At 37.3% G+C, this 20,736-nt stretch overlaps 6 protein-coding genes and 1 long non-coding RNA gene across 11 annotated transcripts; 3 read left to right on the top strand and 4 right to left on the bottom strand.

Annotated features, from left to right (window-relative positions):
- Position 1: 1 nt before the first annotated feature.
- Positions 2-1,306, bottom strand: LOC122415735 (uncharacterized). Its single transcript, XM_043428149.1, has one exon. The coding sequence runs from the start codon at positions 763-765 to the stop codon at positions 136-138; it is 630 nt and encodes a 209-aa protein (XP_043284084.1). The 5' UTR covers positions 766-1,306; the 3' UTR covers positions 2-135.
- Positions 1,307-1,328: 22 nt separating this feature from the next.
- armi (armitage) lies at positions 1,329-6,299 on the top strand. Its single transcript, XM_043428124.1, has 5 exons — positions 1,329-1,469; positions 1,550-2,424; positions 2,656-3,529; positions 3,651-5,326; positions 5,531-6,299. The coding sequence occupies exons 2-5, from the start codon at positions 1,585-1,587 to the stop codon at positions 5,903-5,905; spliced, it is 3,765 nt and encodes a 1,254-aa protein (XP_043284059.1). The 5' UTR covers positions 1,329-1,469; positions 1,550-1,584; the 3' UTR covers positions 5,906-6,299.
- eIF3e (eukaryotic translation initiation factor 3 subunit e) lies at positions 6,278-9,055 on the bottom strand. Its single transcript, XM_043428143.1, has 8 exons — positions 8,844-9,055; positions 8,639-8,755; positions 8,380-8,541; positions 8,180-8,302; positions 7,573-7,805; positions 7,344-7,461; positions 7,032-7,243; positions 6,278-6,700 (listed from the first exon to the last, which is right to left on the bottom strand). The coding sequence occupies exons 1-8, from the start codon at positions 8,931-8,933 to the stop codon at positions 6,442-6,444; spliced, it is 1,314 nt and encodes a 437-aa protein (XP_043284078.1). The 5' UTR covers positions 8,934-9,055; the 3' UTR covers positions 6,278-6,441.
- A 538-nt stretch (positions 9,056-9,593) lies between these two features.
- Ythdc1 (YTH domain containing 1) lies at positions 9,594-14,756 on the top strand. Of its 5 annotated transcripts, none has more exons than XM_043428133.1 (6): positions 9,594-9,763; positions 11,756-12,250; positions 12,522-12,738; positions 12,818-13,022; positions 13,116-13,413; positions 13,568-14,756. In XM_043428133.1, the coding sequence occupies exons 2-6, from the start codon at positions 11,904-11,906 to the stop codon at positions 13,905-13,907; spliced, it is 1,407 nt and encodes a 468-aa protein (XP_043284068.1). In that variant the 5' UTR covers positions 9,594-9,763; positions 11,756-11,903; the 3' UTR covers positions 13,908-14,756. The 5 variants fall into 5 exon arrangements, with proteins under 5 accessions (XP_043284068.1, XP_043284066.1, XP_043284067.1 ...); XM_043428131.1 differs by having other exon boundaries at positions 9,594-10,292; XM_043428132.1 differs by lacking the exon at positions 9,594-9,763 and adding an exon at positions 10,299-11,041.
- On the bottom strand, positions 13,970-16,247 carry LOC122415738 (uncharacterized). The gene is made up of 2 exons (XR_006261963.1): positions 16,179-16,247; positions 13,970-16,058 (listed from the first exon to the last, which is right to left on the bottom strand). It is a non-coding gene; the product is annotated as an uncharacterized lncRNA (long non-coding RNA).
- On the top strand, positions 14,743-16,591 carry LOC122415731 (carbohydrate sulfotransferase 11-like). The gene is made up of 5 exons (XM_043428144.1): positions 14,743-15,135; positions 15,251-15,447; positions 15,521-15,640; positions 15,804-15,947; positions 16,165-16,591. The coding sequence occupies exons 1-5, from the start codon at positions 14,743-14,745 to the stop codon at positions 16,568-16,570; spliced, it is 1,260 nt and encodes a 419-aa protein (XP_043284079.1). The 3' UTR covers positions 16,571-16,591.
- A 50-nt stretch (positions 16,592-16,641) lies between these two features.
- Uba2 (Ubiquitin-like activating enzyme 2) lies at positions 16,642-20,264 on the bottom strand. Its single transcript, XM_043428128.1, has 8 exons — positions 19,996-20,264; positions 19,701-19,855; positions 19,114-19,401; positions 18,906-18,973; positions 18,599-18,817; positions 18,250-18,510; positions 17,593-18,179; positions 16,642-17,435 (listed from the first exon to the last, which is right to left on the bottom strand). Exons 1-8 carry the CDS (start codon positions 20,137-20,139, stop codon positions 17,175-17,177), a joined length of 1,983 nt encoding a protein of 660 aa, XP_043284063.1. The 5' UTR covers positions 20,140-20,264; the 3' UTR covers positions 16,642-17,174.
- Positions 20,265-20,736: the final 472 nt, after the last annotated feature.

The raw sequence follows: 20,736 nt of genomic DNA, 5'->3' as shown, positions 1-20,736 counted from the left end.
ATATTTTTATTCTCGGATTTTTTATTCGTTTCTTTATTATTTCTATGTGACCCAATTCAATAAATTTTTCATATCGCTTTAGGTATTTTCGACAATTGTTTTATCGGGAAGCTTCTTAAGTTGGCATTTCAGTCATCATTCTTCGACTTTTTCAATAGCTTCTTCGTGATCGTCATTTCCCACGTTAGATTGAGATTTTTGAACGGATGATGATTTATGAGCTCGGGCTGATGAACGGTGACGAGATGAAGATCTGTGATGAGATGGCGATCTCACGGCATGTTTCACTCCCTCCGCTGCGTTGCTTTTACGAATTTTCGATTTTTTACGTTTCCCATGTTTTTTCGCTTTCAATAAATCTCGACGCTTTTTAATCTCTCTCCGTCGTTTCTCCTCTTTCTCATTCGCAATAATTTCGCGTGCCAGAGCGATTTCATCCTCGAGGTACCATTGCAAGGGACCTCGACCTCTTTTACTTCGCCCCATTTGGTGCGTATGACTTTTGACTTTATGTACTCCGCTTCGGAGCGTCGGTGCACGATCCTGTCTTGCAGTATCCTGTAAGCGAAATTTTAGGTCCGGACCTTCCTTGTTGTTCGGTGGAATATTTGTCAATGACGTTATAAAAGGTGGAATTCTCATATCGTAACGAGTTTCCGGATCTTGTCGACTAATGTTGCAACAAAAATTGAATGGTTTCATATGCTCTCTAGGATTTGCGACGACGTCTAGATGATTCGTACGTTTCAATTGCACTTTCTTCATCTTCGAATGATTTTTGAATCAGTGAGTTGAGATTTTCTCACGAATTTGTGATTTGTACGATTTCAAACGGTCGTGTTACCCTACAATTTAGAATGGATCAAATCAAAAGAAATATAAAGTCTGTTAGCGAAAAAAATGACGTTGAATCGATATTTTTAGAACCGGAAGTCGCCGATCCAACTTCGGAGTAGTCGGTTCAAAAGTTTTTGCTCCAGTCTCCGCGCCTGTTTATAATCCTGAAAATAAAATTACGCAATTGTCTACAAGTATTAAAATAATTCGTGATAATTCAAGTAACGTTACCAAGAATAATAATCATTTCGAATATCACGACCATTATTCATTTTCATTCCACTCGTAACTATTTCTCAAAGGTAAACTTGATAATTTTGAGGTTATCCATGGGACAAATTGTCGTTTGCGTGACACTTTGCTATCCAATTCTTTTCAGAGTGGTCGCTTGATTTCGAAGGAATGAACACTTCGCCGCTCTCACCCACCGCATTAGGACAATCTTCGGGGCAGAGTGAATCACAAGACTCTGGTCTTGCTTCGGGAAATTCGCAAACATCGAAAATCCTTAGTCACATGAAGTCTGAGCTTCAAGTGCAAAAACAACAAAAAAAGCTCATCAGGGAGCTACACGCAAAACGAGTTCAATCCCTTCGGAAAGAATTGGAATACTTAAAAGCTACAGAGTGGATGTAAGAATGCAATTTAAATTGTAATTGAGTTTCCACAGAATTTTCCTTACATGACTTGTTTTTTTGTTGTATATTTACAGATACATGGACAACAGTCAGAAGAATTGACAGCAAAATGTTTTCATTATTGGTTAATGCAACAAAATACATATTAGGCAGCAGTGAAACCACCAAAGAGCCTAACATTGAGGAGCTCGTAGCACGGCTGAATGAAGCAAAAGAAACATTATGTGATCCTGTAACTGTGGCAAATGACGAAGCTGACAATGATCCTGAGGGTTGTTTCTATACAACAGGGATAGTGACAAATATATCGACGAATCATGTTCTCATTGATAAATGTTATATGTGCGAATCAGCAAATGTCAACATTGATAATTTAGAGATAGGAAATAAAGTTTATTACATGGGCTATCAGAAAGATGAAAATAAAGCTCCTAGAATACGAAAAATAATATCTCGCATAGAAGAAAATTGGGATGAGGAATATGAGCCTGGTACAGAAGCCCAAAAGAATTATGTCACACAGGCACAGATGATAAAACGAAGTATAGTGGCAAAGGTTGAAAGACGTGAAGGCAGACAAGTTTTTCTTGAACCCGGGAACATTTCTGTGAATCTTGACAAGGTAGAGTCAACATTTGTGCCATACATCGGCGATTGGTTGAAGCTCGAATCACTCGTTGAGGTCGACGAGGAGTCTGGTGATTTAGCGGGCGAAGTACTTGAAATCGATAACATTCAACCGCTTCGATCAAAACTTAAAGTTGGCACCGTCACCAAATGGGGTTCGAATCTTGGAGCAGGAACCATTGACAGGGACACTCTTTTCAATAAGGCTTCCTGCGAAACTGGCTATGTTCCCCATGTTGGGGATAAAGTCGTTTCAGACAGTATTGAAAGTGATCAAGGAATCCACACTTGGCGGTCTTTGACAGTTGTTCCTCTTAATCAGGTAATGGAATCAATCGCAACCCCCTACATTTTTATATCCTTTTTGATTATTCAATACTTTTTTGTTATCATAGAATTAATTAATAGAGTACACGAATCCCACAGTGTTCAGAAGAGTATTAAAACTAAATTGGGAAACTATCAGAGTAACCGGGTGAATATTTTTCATGATTGAAAACAACTCCGTTAGGCCATGTGTTCGTAATTTGTTTTGTTTAAAAAAATCTTGCAGGTTTCACATCTTGAGCCTACGCCGCTAGTGCCAAACGAATCTCAACTGAAACAATCGAATTTGGATGAACTATATTTAGATAAACAGGGAATAGTAATAAAGAATAATTTGACATTCGATTTGAACGTCCACGAGGAACAAACGTTGGCAATAGAAGTAGAGAACACTGGAAATATGGAACAAATATTGACTCGTGGGTGTTTCATGTCAAAAAAGGCTCAATCGCAATTATCCCTTGTTTCCCCAGGAGTGGATGAAGTTACTCGAATCCCAGGACGCACAACCAAAACCTTTGTGTTTAAATGTCGGGCTAAATTCGTTGGCACAACCGAAGAACTCTTCATATTTATATTTAGAGGCTTCAAAATCGGTCGAACTTTTCGGATAACTGTGAACGCAAAAAATTCTTCATCCTACTGTGAAAATTTGACGTTTGGAAAAGCAAACAAACTTGTAACGCAGAGGGATTACGATCAAGGTAACTACGTGCAAGGGATTCGACCTTGCAAACCACCCTCGTTCATTGCTGTGAGAAACGGAGTATTTCGAGTCCCCCAACGTTTCTGGGACGCCGTTCTGCCATCGGTCAACGAAAAGAAAACTCCAATCGAGTGCGAGTTCGCCGCGAGCGAAGCTATTCCCTGTTTGACTGAAGGATTGCGACTCGAGAATTACACGACGAGATTTCATGCTTTATTGTATCTCGAAGAAATCAGTTTGACCATCGATATTCAACGATACGATATTGACAGTGCAGTTCTGAGGCATCATGGAGAATATCTGAGCCTCACTGTTCCTGGTCTCGTCGAAAAAAGACCTTCCTTGATTGTTGGAGATCGAGCAATAATTTCGTTCAATTGGGACGATTCGCAGGGTAAATATTTTCTTACTCAGTTTTTCATTTTCTCAATTTTTAATAACTATGAAAGTATATTTTCAAATATTTGAAGAATTATCTAAGAAGTATTTTAGAGAAATATTATCATTTAATATAGGAAAATTGAAGTACGAGGGCTTCATTCACAAGATCAAAAGTTCCGAAGTGCTTCTAAAGTTCAATCAACGATTCCACGAGACTTACAACTCCGAGGAGTGTCAAGTGGCATTCAAGTCATCATATTCGTCGATCGCGCGATGTCATAACGCAGTCAATCTCGCCGTTATAAATCTAGGTCCGGAAATTCTTTTCCCAACTCGTGTCGTGGAGAAAGACGTGCAAATAAATTTAACTGAGGCTGAGCCCAAAGAAAACTCAAAATCCAAACTGCGGCATAGTCGGAGCGAATCCGTGTCATCGGTCTGTTCGAACGGGAGCGTTGCATCGACCAGTGATGCGTCGTTGGACGGAACGAATCGAAAAGTGAGAATTTCGGTTGCAGAAAGATTATTTCAAACGAGGCCGAATTATAACGGAGCAAGTAAAACTGAGTCTACGCCAACGAGTCCAGAAAATATCAGTAAACATTTCAAGCAGACTGGACTTTCGGAATCAACAAAAAGCGAAGAATCAAAAAATGCACAGAATAACTCGATTAACAACCTCTCTGAAGAAAAAATCAATTCACAAGTTGGACAACTAAAAAAACGCAATTTAGAGTGGTACAACAAACGATTGAATTATTATCAAAAAATAGCTGTGCGTAATATTTTAAAGGGTGTTGCTCGACCTTTGCCGTACGTAATTTTTGGACCGCCGGGTACCGGTAAAACGATAACGCTCTGCGAAGCAATTTTACAAATAGTAACAACGATTCCGGAAAGCCGATTATTGATTGCGACTCCCTCAAACAGTTCGGCAAACCTCATTTCCGAACGTTTGCTCGATAGTGGTGTTCTCAAGCCCGGAGATCTCGTGCGTTTGGTTGCCCAACATTGTCTCGATGATGATAGCATCCCCGAGAGGTTGTTACCCTACTGTGCGACTGGAAATTTGGCTGCAGAGTGGAGCGTCAAAAGCAAAACTGATTACGAGCAGAATATGCCGAAATTAAATTGCACAATGAGTGTGCTCGGGCGCCACAGAATAACCGTTGGCACGTGCATCGCTCTTGGTTTGCTTTACAACATGGGATTTCCACGAGGACACTTTACCCACATTCTCGTCGACGAAGCCGGCCAAGCTACCGAACCAGAGATCATGGTGCCACTCAACTTCGTTCACTCGAGCCACGGACAAATTGTACTAGCTGGAGATCCAATGCAGCTCGGTCCCGTTGTAAACAGTAAATTAGCCTCGCACTTTGGTCTCGGCGAATCCTTTTTATCGAGACTTTTACACCAATTTCCATACCAAAGGGACAACCAAGGATTCGAACACGGTTACGATCCCAGACTCGTGACTAAACTCGTCTACAATTACAGAAGCCTTCCAGAAATTCTCGAACTGCCGAATTCACTCTTTTACGATTCAGAACTCATCCCTCAGGTTTCGCCGACGGATAGTCCTGAAATTCAACTCCTCAGATCTATGGCTGTCGATCTCCCAGAGAGAGCTGGACACCCACCTGCTATCGTTTTCCACGGGGTTAACGGTGAAAATCTACAAGATCCCGACAGCCCCAGCTGGTACAATCCGGCCGAAGCAACTCAAGCTTATTTATATCTTTTGAAACTCTACGATCGCAATTTAAGTGGCAACGACATTGGTATTATCACACCGTATAAAAAACAAGTAAGATTTGGTCGAAAAAAATCATCCACGATAATTAGAATAATTTTTAATTATCGTACTTTATTCTCCAATTGCTTATTTTTCTGATTTTACGAAGGGAAGCACTATTTACTTTTCTTCCTGGCAGTACTTTTAGTACAGAAATTATCCAGTGAGTTGATGCCCAGATTTAAAATCTACAATTACGAAATAATAATTCTTCAGGTACGACAAATCAGGGATCTGCTGATGGAGTTGGATATTGAGCTTCCGAAAGTTGGGAGCGTCGAAGAGTTTCAAGGTCAAGAGCGAAAAGTCATCATTTTATCGACTGTCAGATCAACAAAAAGTATGGTAACCGAAGACGTCAAACACGCTTTGGGATTCGTGGCTTCGCCGAAGCGACTGAACGTTGCGTTAACCCGAGCTCGTGCCCTTCTCATAATACTGGGAAACCCGACATTACTATCCCAGGATCCTTATTGGCGCAGCGTTCTTATTCATTGTCTCGAACGAGAGTCTTATACTGGATGCAATTTCACGCCTGCTTATTCAGAAAATGAAGCTTCTGAGGATCTGAACGACACGAATTTGCAGTGAATTTCGGATTAACTGTTGGGACATTTATAAACACTTCATTTGTCATTTTCATTTGAGTTTGTTATTTTATGATTTTTTTAGTATTTAAAAAAAACGATTGACGCATTTTCAGAGTTGTGCAGCAGCGCCAAGAAACTCGAGATTTTAGTTCAGTTTAATATATTTTTGTTTCACATCAATAAATCGTTAACAAGTGTACACAACCGAGAAATCTGTGTAATTTCGAAAGTCTACATTCGCGTGATCTCAATGAACTTTTGTACATTTGATAATTGTTATTTTTTTGTTTTCCATTGTAATGAATAACGATTATCTTTTGTTTATGACTGTACGCTTATGGAAGGGTTTATTTTTGTACAATCGAACAATAAATGAGTCTGAAAAATTTTTTAAATTTATTGACATAAGTCTGGTTGGCTGTATATAACATTGTGGAAATATTACAATTGATCTTGCGTTTGAGTCGACAATGTTGAGTACCCAGGATCTTGAATCAGTTTTCGAAACTCGTTCACAGTTTTTTATTTGTGTTTATGTTAGTTCCAAACTATACTGACTGGATCTTGATTCTTTGCTTTCAATTTGCGTTCGATAAGATTCTCCAATGCTTCACTTCTTACACTTAGTGTTTCGATCTTTTCCACAAGGGTTTGATACGGTGACGCGGGTTGTCCACCCATCACAACGTGTCCCAGCTTACTGTCGATCTTCGCGTCCAATCTTGCGTTACGGATGAGGTTTACGATCCAACATTCAGCAACGTCGGCCTTCATGTTTAGTTTCTCTGCAAGCATCCTATTGAAAAAGACGAATAAATTTTACTTTTATCACAAAAAATGCAGAAAACTGCTGATTTTCAACATAAGTTAAATAGCCAATTCAACTTCCATTCCAAATTTCTTACCGATATATGACAATAAATCATAGAAAAATTTTGAACGATATAACATTTGAAAGAATTTCGTTCAAAGTAATGAAATATATTATGCGTAGTTGGTATATTTTGAGATTCCCATCACCACTCTTAGAATTATTTCAAAAGAAGACTGAGATTAGAACTTGTATTCGAGCGATGGAGTTTTAGCAAAAGAATAAAATGAATAAAAATCGGAATAAGAATCCATACCCAATGCTGATGCATTGATGAATCCGACAGAAAGTTTCGAAGATCATGAGCCTCGCATTTTCGACGAATTCGTTCAACAGAGCAATGAGGAAGAAATCATTGAAAACGACGGTCTGACACTCTTGAAGTTTTTGACGAGCACCGTCGAAATCAAAGTTCACGTAAAGATGTTCCAGGAATTCTGTGATCGGATCCCGATACGTGTATGATTCCTATAAATTTATTTTCATTGTCATTATTTTTCAGTGATGAATGATCAACGGAATTCATTGAGATATCACGAAATTTTTTTGTAAGCTTCCAAGCATTTACCTGTTGAATAACTTTGACCAAATCTTTCAGGGTCGAACGCCTCGAGCGATTAACGATCACGGCTGCAGCCAAGTAACGGAGAATGTGAGGACACATTGTTTGAATGGCATTTAAATAGCTGAAAAATAAAACGGAATCTTTTATTATTTCAAACTCTTTTGGTCAGTTTTGACATCATGACCAATAATAATTTGCCGCTTGTATGAATATTGATAGGTTGCAGACTTACTGTGGTCGATACAGGAACATCTCAATTATGAGATCTCTGCCTTTAACGTGATTGAAAAATACAAAAAGACTCCAATGGATGAGCCATGTACGTTGCTGTAAAACTTGCAATGAATTTCCGATCACGTTGCTGTCAATGTATTCACGCAACTTGTTCACATCCTCCAAAGCTGTTTCCCAATTTTGGGCAAGAATTTCCGATGCTAATTTACCCCAAAGGACGTTCAAGTAGTTCTGTAAAGTTTATTAATATTTGAAACAACAATGTTTAGACTGCTAAATATTGCACATTTTGTGTTAGTTCACTGATTAGAAATTAATAAAGTAAAAAATTTGCAAATGTTTAAACTTTTTTGGTTCACATCAATTTTTCTAAACTTTTCCATAATTGTTATTTAGAGGCTTGGAAAACGATTTTTTTTTTAATAACATTACAGCATTGTGAATCGTTTGCACATATTTCTCGTTAATTCGGACTCTGTTTTTGTTGCTAGTAAAATGTTTTTGTTGAAAATTGTATTCAATCCAGTTCGGTTATTCAAGTTTCTAGTTCATAGAATTCATTGCACTTCATAAAACATGAAATATATCACAATTTTTGGTCTTACCTTATCCGTAGAAGGCATGATGAGCATGTAGAGATAAAGATAGGAGGTTGTTACAGAATAATTGCCGCACTCGTATCTGTACTTAGCAAGTTTGACAAGATTGTCCATCATTTCTACTCTGAACTGTAAAAGAAAATAGCAAAAATCAATAAAATAGATTATAAATATGGGAGTTAAGAGCTTATGAAAAAAATCCTTACTTCAGATTCCTGAGTAAGATAATTATTGAGTGCTTTAGAGTCCCTCATTTCTTCCATTTTTTTCATAACTTTCTCGTTATTCATAAGAGCAACAACGACTTCAACGTTGTTTTGTAAAATACTGAGCTCTTGTACAACTTCGGCACGGCGATCCTTGAGCTCCTGACAAGTGAAAAAAAACAAGGAATTAAAGTTTTTTGACACTTGACTGTTTGGGAAAATAAAAATCAAAGTATTATTTTTCTCCGAGTATTCTTACCTCTGGAACTTCTTCATCAGGATACAAAATCATTCTGATATCGATGGCATAATCGATCATGTTAGTTTTGCTGAGAATATTGAGTTTGGCTTGAAGCAGCTCATTCTCGCCGTAAATCTAATGTAATAGAAAAGTAAGCGGTCATCGAATTGTAACCTCAAATGCCACATGGATGCAGTTTGAATTCATCTAATTTCAAGCTCACCTCTTTTGCAGAGAGAAATTCCAACAGTGGAAATACGAGATGCCGGTCAAGGTATTGCCCTATACGAGGCGTAAGATCGAATTTTGCCATTTTTTCGTGAAGATGTATTTCAATAATTTTTCACAAAAAGTACAGTTGTAACCAACAATCGTTGGCGGAAGAGACTCGACAGCACAGCGCACAGCACAGCCGCACAGCGCCGTCGTTTTTCTCCTCCTTTTTCTCAGCCGTCAAACAGCGCGTTGTGTACTGCGGCGGGATTTACAACTACAACAATCCTTTGACGACTCAAAGGTGGCATCGTTTTTTTTTTTAGTGAATTTTTCTCTACACAGATCTCTAAATAATAATTTAGTTGCATTGCGTAAAAAAGCCGATATGCATAATAAAAATCACGTCAATGCTCTTTGTTTCCTATTGAAAGTAATACGTTTTGTAATAAAAAATATATAACTAGAACAATATTTGGCTAACTAACTGAATAATCAAAATAAATCAGTCATAAAAATTTGGATTTTATGAGTTTCCCGCGCGGAATATCACAGAAATTGCCAACGATTAATAAAGATTATTTTGTTAGCATCGGAATGAAATGGCAACATAGAAATTATATGGAGCTGTAAAAGGTGTTATTCATTCGTCATAAAATTCTAAAAAGTATACCGAACGTAAGCAAGATAATCATCGAGAAAACATAATGAGTATTCCCTAGACGACGGAAGCGAACGAAATCTTTTTCACTGCCGTCGTCTGTCGTCGTCGCAATGGACGCGTCGCTAGATTCAATGAAAATTCATCTTTGCGGTATCGCGTTCGTACACATAGCATGTTAGCAGTGGAAGCTTCCGGTTTCGAAGTATATTGTGAGAAAAAAACGGAGCAAAAGACGGTAAAGAACTGTAAAACTTTTGTCATCGTCGGTGAGTCTCTCAGGGGAACGTGCGGAGAGTGAGATTTTCGAAGTTGTATTTGCGCAATCGATTATGCTCACATTTTCATCAAACAGTTAATCTTCAGTTTGATCAAATTTCGTAATCGTTCGGCGTTCTGACGTTTCGAAGGAGCATCAAGACAATTTTTATAAATATATGTACATATAAAAAAAATATCGTAACAGTGTGATCTCTCGTATTCAATGGGTCGTGTGGAAAACGCGGCGTCCGCGTCTTTGTGCAAGAATCGTGATTGAATCTTTATCGCGGTTCATAATCGTGTATTATTTTCGGAAGGGGAACAATTGCAATATAAAAAAACGTAGAAAAACAAAACGCGTTTACGACAATAATCGGGATTTCGAGTTTCTACAACTGTGAGGTGTCAAGTGTGTATTGAGTGAAGAGAAACAAAAAATACATATATATATATAACATATATATATATATATTGATATAGATATATATCGACATATTATATATAGACAGATATATATGTATATCTACAAGTGTACACGTAAGTGCTGTGCAAGCCGCGTCAGAGGCTTGTAGTATCATCCAAGGACTTATGTTTGCAAACAAAATATAAAAAAAAAAGAGAGAGGGGGAGAGAAAAAAAGATCACCGAAACACGAACTTATATTTATTAACTACGAAAAACAGCGATTTTGAAAGCACCGCGAAGTTTTCGAGATATTACATATGGTTTAGTGAAGCCCACAGGACACTTATAAAATGAATAATAATAATAATAATAACAACAATAATTGAAAGCAGTAACACCAACACGCAAAAAATGATAGTTCCGAGTTTACGTTTCGTATCAAAAATGACGGAAATCCCTCTCACATCGACGAAGGATCTCGTTTTTCGAGATATCCTTCCGACGGATAAAAAAATGACGAGAAAAAAAAGGCAAAGTTTAAATAGACAAAAGAAAACTTTTTGGTTCCTCAATTTCCGGATTTTGAGCAGTTTTCGAAGGGAATTTGAATGAAACAACAAAGAAATGCAGTTTCATAGGACTCAAATAAAAATAGTGATTCTGTTACTTTAGCTACCCGAAACATTTGAAAGAAAATAATTATCGGAGTGTTTTCTTGTCCACCGATTGTTTAAAAGTAAAAAAAAAACATCAAAAAGAAATTGTTTAGACTATTTGTGCTTGTTTGGTTTCGTAATGGAAAAAGCGAAAAAAAAAAGAAAAAGTTTGATTTGTGAGTCTCGGAAGATCATATCAGCAAATTTAGTTCCAACGGCTGCTTCGTTAGTATTACGTATTTCTGTATGACACCTGCATTTACGCCGTTTGATTGAAATGTTGACGATTATAAAAGAAAAAGTTACGAGATTTCACGTGTTTGAGCGCTAATCTCGAGACTTTGGGTAAACTTCGATTTTCTATGTAAAACGCTGATCCTAGTGCGGCATATTTTAGTGATATGTACGGAACTATTCGAACGTCTCGACAAGTATGGATTCTCAATTACTTTTATTATAAAACTTCATTTTTCAATTATTCCATTATAAAGAAATGTTTTTCATTCATTTTTTATAATACAAATGCTAGGGCCGTGTACAATTCATAAGCGAATAGAATTGTGTTAGTCATAAACTTATTTGACTTCTGTCAAAAATTGGAAACTTGAAAATTCTGAAGTTTTGTCACTAAATACAAAATTTAAATTGTTGTCTTCTTTTTTTTTTTTTCAATTGAAAATGAATTAATTTGAATGGGTGAAAGATTTGAAAAAAAATTTGAAGAGAATAACGTTAATAATATCTGCAGCTTACCAAGTATGGAATAAAAGTGCGACAGAAAATTGTGTATATGCACAGAGCATTTTTTTGTCTTTCGACTATCCTTGGTATTCGCCTGAAACAAAATCAGCAATGATTTTCCCATCTACCAATGAAATCAGTAACGGTGTTTGATTTTTCAAACTTTTCTCTAAGTCCTTGTTCGTGTTTGCGTTTCAGGGAAGTAAGAGCAAGAGAAATTCAGCCTGATTGACAGAGACAACAAAGACTAAAGCATTTTATAATGGGTGTTAATTTGTATGAGCAACAGTGAAGAAGACGAGAGGTCATCACAAGTACGAAGAAATAATTGACAATCCTCAAGACAATGGAGAACAACGCAGATGCAGACAATTTAAATTTGAGCTGTGGTGAAAACGATATGGCCGATGAATTGAAGATTGGTGCCGATGAAACTTATGACACTCGCAGCGAAGTTTCGTCCAGTGGTACTGACTCAGATTCAACCCAACCGAGCATCAGCTCTGTCTCAACAAAATCATCGAGAGGTGACAATAAACGCAATCGTCGCAGCCGTGGTAAACGCGCCAGATCAAGAGACTCTGACAAATCATCAAGCCCTGAACCCAAACGCGCCAGATCCAAGGATAGCAAGGGAATAGCTAAAAACTATGATTACACAACGAAACTCAATTACTTGTTTAGAGACGCAAGGTTCGATATTATTTTATAAAAATTGCTCCTTTCGTAGGACATGTCCCCGTTTAAATTATGATAGCCAGTCTTTGAATTTATTTTGAGAAGAGAATGAACATCAAAATCTTATTGATGTTATTGAATATATAAATTTTATTTTTCCTGAAGGGTGAATCATTTCTCATCTCGAAGCTTATACATATTCACTAACAAAGAATAAGGAAAATTTAATATTTCGTACTTGACTATGATTCGTCTAGATCGTTCGTTTCAAAGTTTTTGTCGGCAGATTTTTCATCATCAAGTCGAACAACGCTGAGAACGTGACACTGTCGAAGGCCAAGGGGGTTTGGAGTACGTTGCCACAGAACGAGGCTAATCTAAATCAGGCTTATCGGGAATCGAGAAATGTTTTGCTAATTTTCTCTGTCAAGGAGTCCGGTAAATTTGCTGGTTTTGCTAGACTCAGTGCAGAATCGAGGCGGGATGTTGCTCCGATTTCGTGGGTAAGTTTAGTTGATTTTGTGAACGTTTCGCTATTGTACATTAACCAAATGTGATTTTGTCATCCATTTATTTTGACAGGTTTTACCACCAGGACTGTCAGCAAAAGCTCTGGGTGGAGTATTCAAAGTCGATTGGGTTTGTCGGAAAGAATTACCATTCACTTCGACCCTGCAACTTTACAATGCCTGGAACGATGGTAAACAAGTAAAAATTGGTCGGGATGGACAAGAAATTGAGCCTAAAGTTGCTGAAGAGCTTTGCAGACTTTTTCCTGAGGATGAAGGTAAAAAAAATAACAATAAAATGTAACCTGAATGAAATTCTTTTTTCGTATACGTAATTAATACTGACAATAATATTTTTTTTTCTTTACCAGGAATAGAAATGACACCAATTTTAAGAAAGTCTAAGGAAGCTGCTAAACACGTAGTAAAAGGATCCAGAAGATCGCGAAGCAATCGACCACCGGTCAGTGGATCGAGATTCCTTCGTACCCGAGGCGGCGGTCGGGGTGGTCGTCGATTATTTTTAACCTCGAGATCTCGATTGGCTTCCTTAGCTCGTGGTGGACATCTATCTTCGATGGATCCAAGAGGAACGAGGGATCATCATCATCATCATCATCGCTACCAGAATTGGTTTAGTCGAGGCGATTCGCCTTACTCCAAGTATGGGTAATTAATCATTTGATGTTAAACATCCTCTATTCTAGCTTACACAAGCTCATCATATTGGTTTTTGTAATTTTTACATTGAGATGAAAACATGAGAAAAATATCGTGGATACCATAAGTAATTGAAAAAGTAATGAAAAAAATCGTCTTGCAGGGCTTATGGTGGGAGTTCGAGTCTCGGTGTTGCAGCAGCGGCAGAAGCTTATGTAGCGGATTATATGAGAACAATGCAGCATCAATTGCCGCCATTACCACCATACGTGACTCCCCACCATTACGACACTTTGCCACCGCCGCCGCCACCCCCGCGTTATTACGATGGTTTGCCGTTACCTCCTGATTATGGGAGCGCGACGTCATCGTCCATCGATAAGAGAAGTTACGAGCGAAGCGTTGACGAATTTTTATGGAGAACAGCGAGTCGTCATAGTCGTCACAGCGATCATAGGTCGTCTCGCGATCATCATCATCATCGATATCGTGAGCGTAGATGAAGAAACAATTCCATTTTGAGAATTACAGTTTAACAGATAAACGAATGAAGAAAAACCCCTCGTCGATCGTCGAACTTGTTAATTTATTCATTTTCTCACGCGTCGCGTGCATTCGTGTATCTAGGAGCACAATTATTTCGTTCACAAATAAGTTTAATTTTTGTAAACTCATCGTAATATTGATCTCGAACATAAAAAATGCAAAATACTCTTTTCTTTCGAGGTGAGCAAAACGCCGGATGAAATTAATTGATTTTTTGTTGCCACCATTTGCTAATTTCGCCTATTATGGAAATACGGAGAAAGCCTACAATTCCCATCCATTTTATATTTGTACGCACTTTTTATCCGTAGATAAGTACAGTTAAAAATAATACCGAAGAAAAACACGTGAACTTGGATATTTTTCATGGACGCGATATTGCAACACGACTTGGTACATAAGTACTACTTTTTTACGTACATGAACGATCGAACGTAAAATTACGGAAATTTGACATGTAACGGAGAGTGAGAGTGAGAGAGAGAGAGAGAGAGAGAGAGAGAGAGAGAATCCATATGTAGTCCTCCCGAATGGTAAGCATTCTCGGATTTAGATCAATAAAAATAATCCCAAAATTTGAAAGGAAAAAATACCATAAACAGTCGTAATAAATTTCGCTCGCATTTTCGGTCAGTTTAATTTTACGTACTAATTATCCGTTCATGAGCTGATTTATGAAAACACACGTACCTTACGACTATCTGAAATCAATGCTATTTTTGGTTGGTATGTGTGCGACGTAATTTGCAAATTGTTTAAATCCATACCCTTTGGTATAAACCGAAATAAATAATGCTCGATCGTAACACATGTTGCTTCTTGATAATTTCCTTATCTCCCTCACTCACCCCCGCAATCGAAGCTCTCCACCGGAAGCATCTAATCTTCCTTTTGTCTCCCTGGAAGAGACAGAAAAACCATTTCTCAGTTTCTACGAGTATGTATCCGACATCGAAACTCGTTAAATATTTTCTCATCGTTGTCATTCATATTTTGGCTTTTTATCTCGTACTTTTTTTTTTTATAAATTATAAAAATGGTGATCAAACGGTGTTGCTTGAAATAAATGATAATTCAGAAACGCTGGAATTTGACAGCTCGATTTCTGAAAGTTTTTTCTATTTTGAAGAACAATCGATCGTAGAATTTGAGAACTTAGAGGTTGGAGGTCTTGTTACAACGGAGGTGAAGTTTTACAAATTGTTATTTACATTTTCGAGTTTCGCATTTGAATGCTTAAAAATGAAAAAAAAAATTGGTTATTCCAAATTTCTCATCGACTCATTTATTTTCTGTCCAGAAATTGCAACAAAAGTTTCGAAGAGTTTTCGACATTTGTGATAAATACAACTTGACAGAAAGCTTGAGAAAAAAACACTTTTTCTACAGTCCCAAACACGAAGCTCTCTACTGTTGGATACGAAAAGTAGCTTCAACGAGTTTTACCAAATTTTTTAGTGAATTGAGAGGTCGAAAAGTAGTCCGAAATTATTATAGGTAAAAAGCGTCTGAATTTCATCCTACAACTCTCAATATATTTTCTTGCAATTGTATTAATCAATTTTTCAAGGGAAATCGATTATTTGGCACCAAAGAGTATAGACGAATTGAAAAGAATTATAAACAATACGAGAGCGTTCAAGTTCTTGGTGGTTCGACATCCTTTTCAGAGACTTGTTTCATCGTACAGGTAAAAATCGTATGAGAAAACTGAATCAATTTTCAAACAATTTCTCACAATGTTTTTTCAAATTTATCAGTTTTCACTTTTTTTTTTAATGAATGATCGTAATTTTTGATTCCTGAAACAAAAAATATAAAACTCATTTTCAAAATAATGATTATTCTTACAGAGACAGAATAGAGGATAACTCACGTTTTACAGCACAAGCCTGGATTTATGTGCCTCGAATATTTCGTGTCACGAGACCAGAATTGTTTCGTTCTAACGGATCAGAAGGTAATGGATTGCAGCGTATCTTCGATTCTCACAAAAGGTAAGAAAATCATTGTGAGAATATGTCGAGGGAAGTTATATTTTTTTATACATTTTTTTGTATTATTTTCCAAATTGCCAAGCTGTTGAGTGTCCCGTTCAAAAAATCATACTGAGGAAAAAACAATTGATTTTTTTAAAAGATGCAATGGAAATTTCTGTTTTACTCCTCAAATCAAGTTGATACTTCCAATTTTTTATACTCATTATTGTTAAAGATTGAAATTGGTACCATCGTTCAAGGAATTCATAGTGTGGCTGTTGAATCAGCCATCGGAAAAGGAAGACGATCATTGGAGTCAATATCACAAGCAGTGTTCAATCTGCAACGTGAATTTCGATTATATCCTTAATTTGGATAATTATACCATAAATGACGTGACTTATATATTCAAAAGGCTTCAACTCGACGAGAAGCGTGCGTATTTACCAAAAATTCAGTCAAGTCGCGGAGGCAAAAGTGATTTCGCTCGGACGTGCGAATATTTTAACGAGTTATCACGAACTCTCGTGATACGGTTGTACGAACGTTATAAAATAGACTTTGAAATGTTTGGATACAGGCACGAAGATTATGTGAAGTGTTGTGGAGAAGTAGATTGTGGAATTGTAAAAGATAAATAAAAAAATTTTTAAATTCTTAAACTTGTACGAATTGGGCCTATTTTTTCGACTGAAATTAGTTTCAAAAAATGTCCATTTTCAAATTTTATTACATGAAACATTCATTCATCTGTTACAATTGGTAATTCGATGGCCATCGAATTTTTTTTCCGTCGTTTTCTACTATGAAATACCCACGGTAGAGCACCGAGACCCAGAACATCTGTTTGACGATAAAGAATAAACATTACGCAATAATTGAAAGAATTTTGTCTGAAAATAATTGTACACTGTGTTTTCGATTCCTTGTCAAACTCCAAACTCCAAAATAATATGCTTATCATCATAACGTTTATTACTTTAAATCACTGAATATTGTATTTGATTCTTCGCACGTATATACAGCAAACGATATTTCTATTCATTACTTTAGTATCGCTAACTGAACAAAAATATAAAAAAAAAAGATTTTCAACCAAAATTGAGTTTTTCGTTGAGTCTTTCATGATACCTATGAGGAATGACAGAGACGAGAAATTCTCAGGATTTCATACCGTGCACAGAAAACGTGCGAAGAAAACGTAGTAAAAAAAAAACGGAATACAAAATGAAGATAAACGCGTAATTATGAACTGTTCTTGTTGATGACCGCCGTCGTCTCGTTGTTTGTACTACTTAAAAACTGTACATCCTCGTTGTTTTCTACTATGCAGATGTCATCGTCAATTTCGCTCATAGTTGTCATCTTTCTCTTCTTTGGCGAGGGATCCTCCGTAGTCGGCGATTTTGTTCGTCTCTTCTTTGCAACTCCGTCCAAGTTTTCTGGTGCCTGTGGAGAATACTCGGACTCAACGATGATTACAGCGTCATCATCGACATCATTTACCTGTAAATTACATGGAATATTCGATTTTAAATGAGGATTCACAAAAAAAAAGAGGATTTGTAGAAAATTCGAAAGTCTTTTATTAATATTTGATTTATTAAGTTTTTTTTGGGAATAACTTAAAACTGAGATTGATAAAAATCAATAGAAAGCATACCTGGCCATTAGAAGTGGAAGGTTTCTTTTCTTCGACTTCTTCCTTGGGTTTGATATCCTGTTCATCAGCAACGACAAGAAAGTCCGGGCTGTTGTCTCTCGCGTCGGGCCTGTCACGATGTATAACAGTAACGGTTAACGAATAATTTTGTTGGAAATCATCGACCTTGAGAATTGTACCGTCCTTGACACCAAGGTCTTCGAGGATTTTATCATTATTTCCTTCGGTTTCACCCTCTTCGCTGCTGATGAGAACGATGCCTTTGCCATCGACCATAACATCAGGTGCAATCATATTTAATCTGCCCTTTAAAACTGCCTCATCGAGTTCGGCTATCGTCATTTTTGTCGTATCAACAGCGAGCACAGCTTGTGGGGTTGGAGCACAAACGTAACATTTTGGATTTGGCGGATTAACGTATTTTTCAGGTACCAATAATTGTTTACGATGATTCATTTTTAGCCTCAGATACACTGATCTACAAGCTTTCAAATTGTTCTCAAGTATACGAAAAGCGTGGAGAATTACAATCCCCGCGATTATCGCGTTTGTTGTGGCTATCGCTGGAATTATGTTTCCTGCCATCGCTGTGCAAAATGAAACAATTAATTAATCACATGTATGTACTGAACTTACATTCATTTTTATGACACTCACACTTAATATCAAATCTCGTTTTCTGGGCAATTCCAAAAATGTGAGCTCTTATGTTGGAACAAGCAGCAACAAAGTCCAATGCGCTTTGGTCATCTTTGTCCCAGACTAAATGATCATGTGGATTTTTCTCCTGAAGAGTTTCCAATGACTTTTTCAAATTTTTCAACGCTTCAGCAAATACCTGGCCGCATTTGGCTAAACTCCATCTTTGTTGATCTTTTAGACCGGATTCGTCAGATCGATCTTTGCTACAGCTGGCGACTGAAATAAATATCACAGATTATAATTAAACATTTTCTACATGTGATAAAATGGTCATTCACATAGTTGAAACTTTTTTATGACGCACCTTCATCGGGGAGTCCTGTCCACTTCAATGGTGTAGGCGGTCGTCGTTTTTTCCACAAATTATCCATGCTCAGAAGATATTTAATGTCATCATGGAACAATTTAGTGAATAACTTTTCTGGATCGTAGCCACAGGACTGAGCCCAGAGTCTCGTTGATACACGAGTCACATTGCCTTTCTCATCAGCTGCAGAATTCAACGCACCTTCGCCAGCATTGTCTGTGATGAAACAATCAAAACGTTGAGTATTTAATCACTTCATCACCTATTTTACAATTCAATAATTCTTTAAATCCTAATTGGTTACCTGCTGCTTCTGGGTCAGCTGTATCAGGGGACACATCTTGGTCAGGATCTTCTTCTCCAAACAGTTGACTAAAAAAAGAAAACACAATTGATACCATATACGAAAATGGAGTATAGAGCATTGAAATTTGGAAAATTTTATTTCTTCATCTTCATTGATCTCCGGTAATAAAATATTAAAAAAAACAAAAAAATGAATGGAAAATTACTTGAAGAGATGTTTGGACCAAACTATACAATGAATCGGTTCGCTAGGTGTGTTACGAATTGTACAACCAGGAAAAGTTTTTTGCGCCGCTTTTGGAGTGCATTCGTAGCATTGGCTCAGTCCTTTTTTGATGAGTTCAACCTGACCTTCGTATCCTGCAGTACCAGATTCAACCAGTGGTATATCAGCAGCGAGACACATGCGATTGACATGATTTCTGGCTGCTCTATTATCAAGAGCATTCAAGACAACTGTGAATTTCTTGAAGAATGAGAGACCAAAGTCAGGACTGTAAACAAAAATTTACACAGAGGTTTAAATTCACAAAATCTTAGAGTCTAGTCTTCATTTTTAAAAACATGATACCACTATTTACAAGTTTATTCAACTTAAATTTTGAAAGTTTTATTACAGAGAAACAAATAGTGCGGCTCGATTTGAGGGAAGACAAAGTAAAGCAGTAAAATACAATACTGCAAAGGTTAAATTAAATATATACTCCCAAAAAATGAGTAGAAATATAGTTAAAATGCGGAATTCAATGAATAAGTTTATTATTAAAAACGAAAAATATGTTAAATTACTTACGACGTAATACTATCGTGATATGAGATTATTTCGACATCTGGATTAAAAGTCAAAGCGGTTTCACGAGCGACCGCCGATTTCGATTTACCAACGTGCTCTTTACGGAAGAGAAATTGTCGATTAAGATTACTAACATCGATCGTATCCAAGTCAATCTGAAATTAAAGAGATTAGAATTATAGCGAAAGAACGAATATTTCGATATGAAATGTGTCAAAAAGCGTGGAAATAGTTTCAAGCCGTGCTAAAATCAAGCGTGGTGAAATAAATGTATAAACGCGAATCGTTAACTCACTATTTCGATGTACTTGAATCCAGACATAACAAGATTTTTGAGTATTTCACAGCCAATGCCACCGGCACCGACCACCAAAACTTTGCTTTCTAATATTGCATTTTGCAGTTCTTTGCGAAAAACACCGTTTACACTCGCTGCCATCTTTGTCGCGATATTACAGCAGCAAACTGCTGTAACCGTGTATAGTACAGCGGCGTGTGCTTGATTATTTTGCCGGAAGGTGATGTGCGCTATGTATTTAAGCCGGTATATGTATTTATTAGATATATATTGATATACATAAATATAGAAAAACGTGACTAACCGTCACACTTGAGGGAAGGGGAATGGACGCTACAAGATGGCGGTCCCGGCGAGAAAATGCGCGCATAGATTTATATATATTTACGCGTGATTTACGCGCTACCACCGCGCTACCGACACTATTGGTAGGTGCTGTGGCGTTCCAGTTAGTTCGCGCAACAACCGCTACGAGGCTACAACTTTCTCGTATACGCTTCGACAGGCTCTCATCAAATATATACAACGTCCATGCCAGAACCCTTCATGCCCTTCACATCCACAAGCGTCTGGCCCACTGATGAGTCTGCCACTGTACCCGAGACGAAACGCATCCCAAAACCATTTTTTTAAAAACCACAGCTGTGGCGGATCCTTCATTACCAACATCCCGTATCCAAAAATCCTATTTAACGAATCTACAGGAATGAGGAATAACAGCAGCCGTCGAAAGCCAAA

The sequence above is a fragment of the Venturia canescens genome, chromosome 9 (genome assembly GCF_019457755.1).
Source record: "Venturia canescens isolate UGA chromosome 9, ASM1945775v1, whole genome shotgun sequence".
NCBI classification, from domain to species: Eukaryota; Metazoa; Arthropoda; class Insecta; order Hymenoptera; family Ichneumonidae; genus Venturia; species Venturia canescens.
This window is presented reverse-complemented; position numbering and strand designations above follow the sequence as displayed.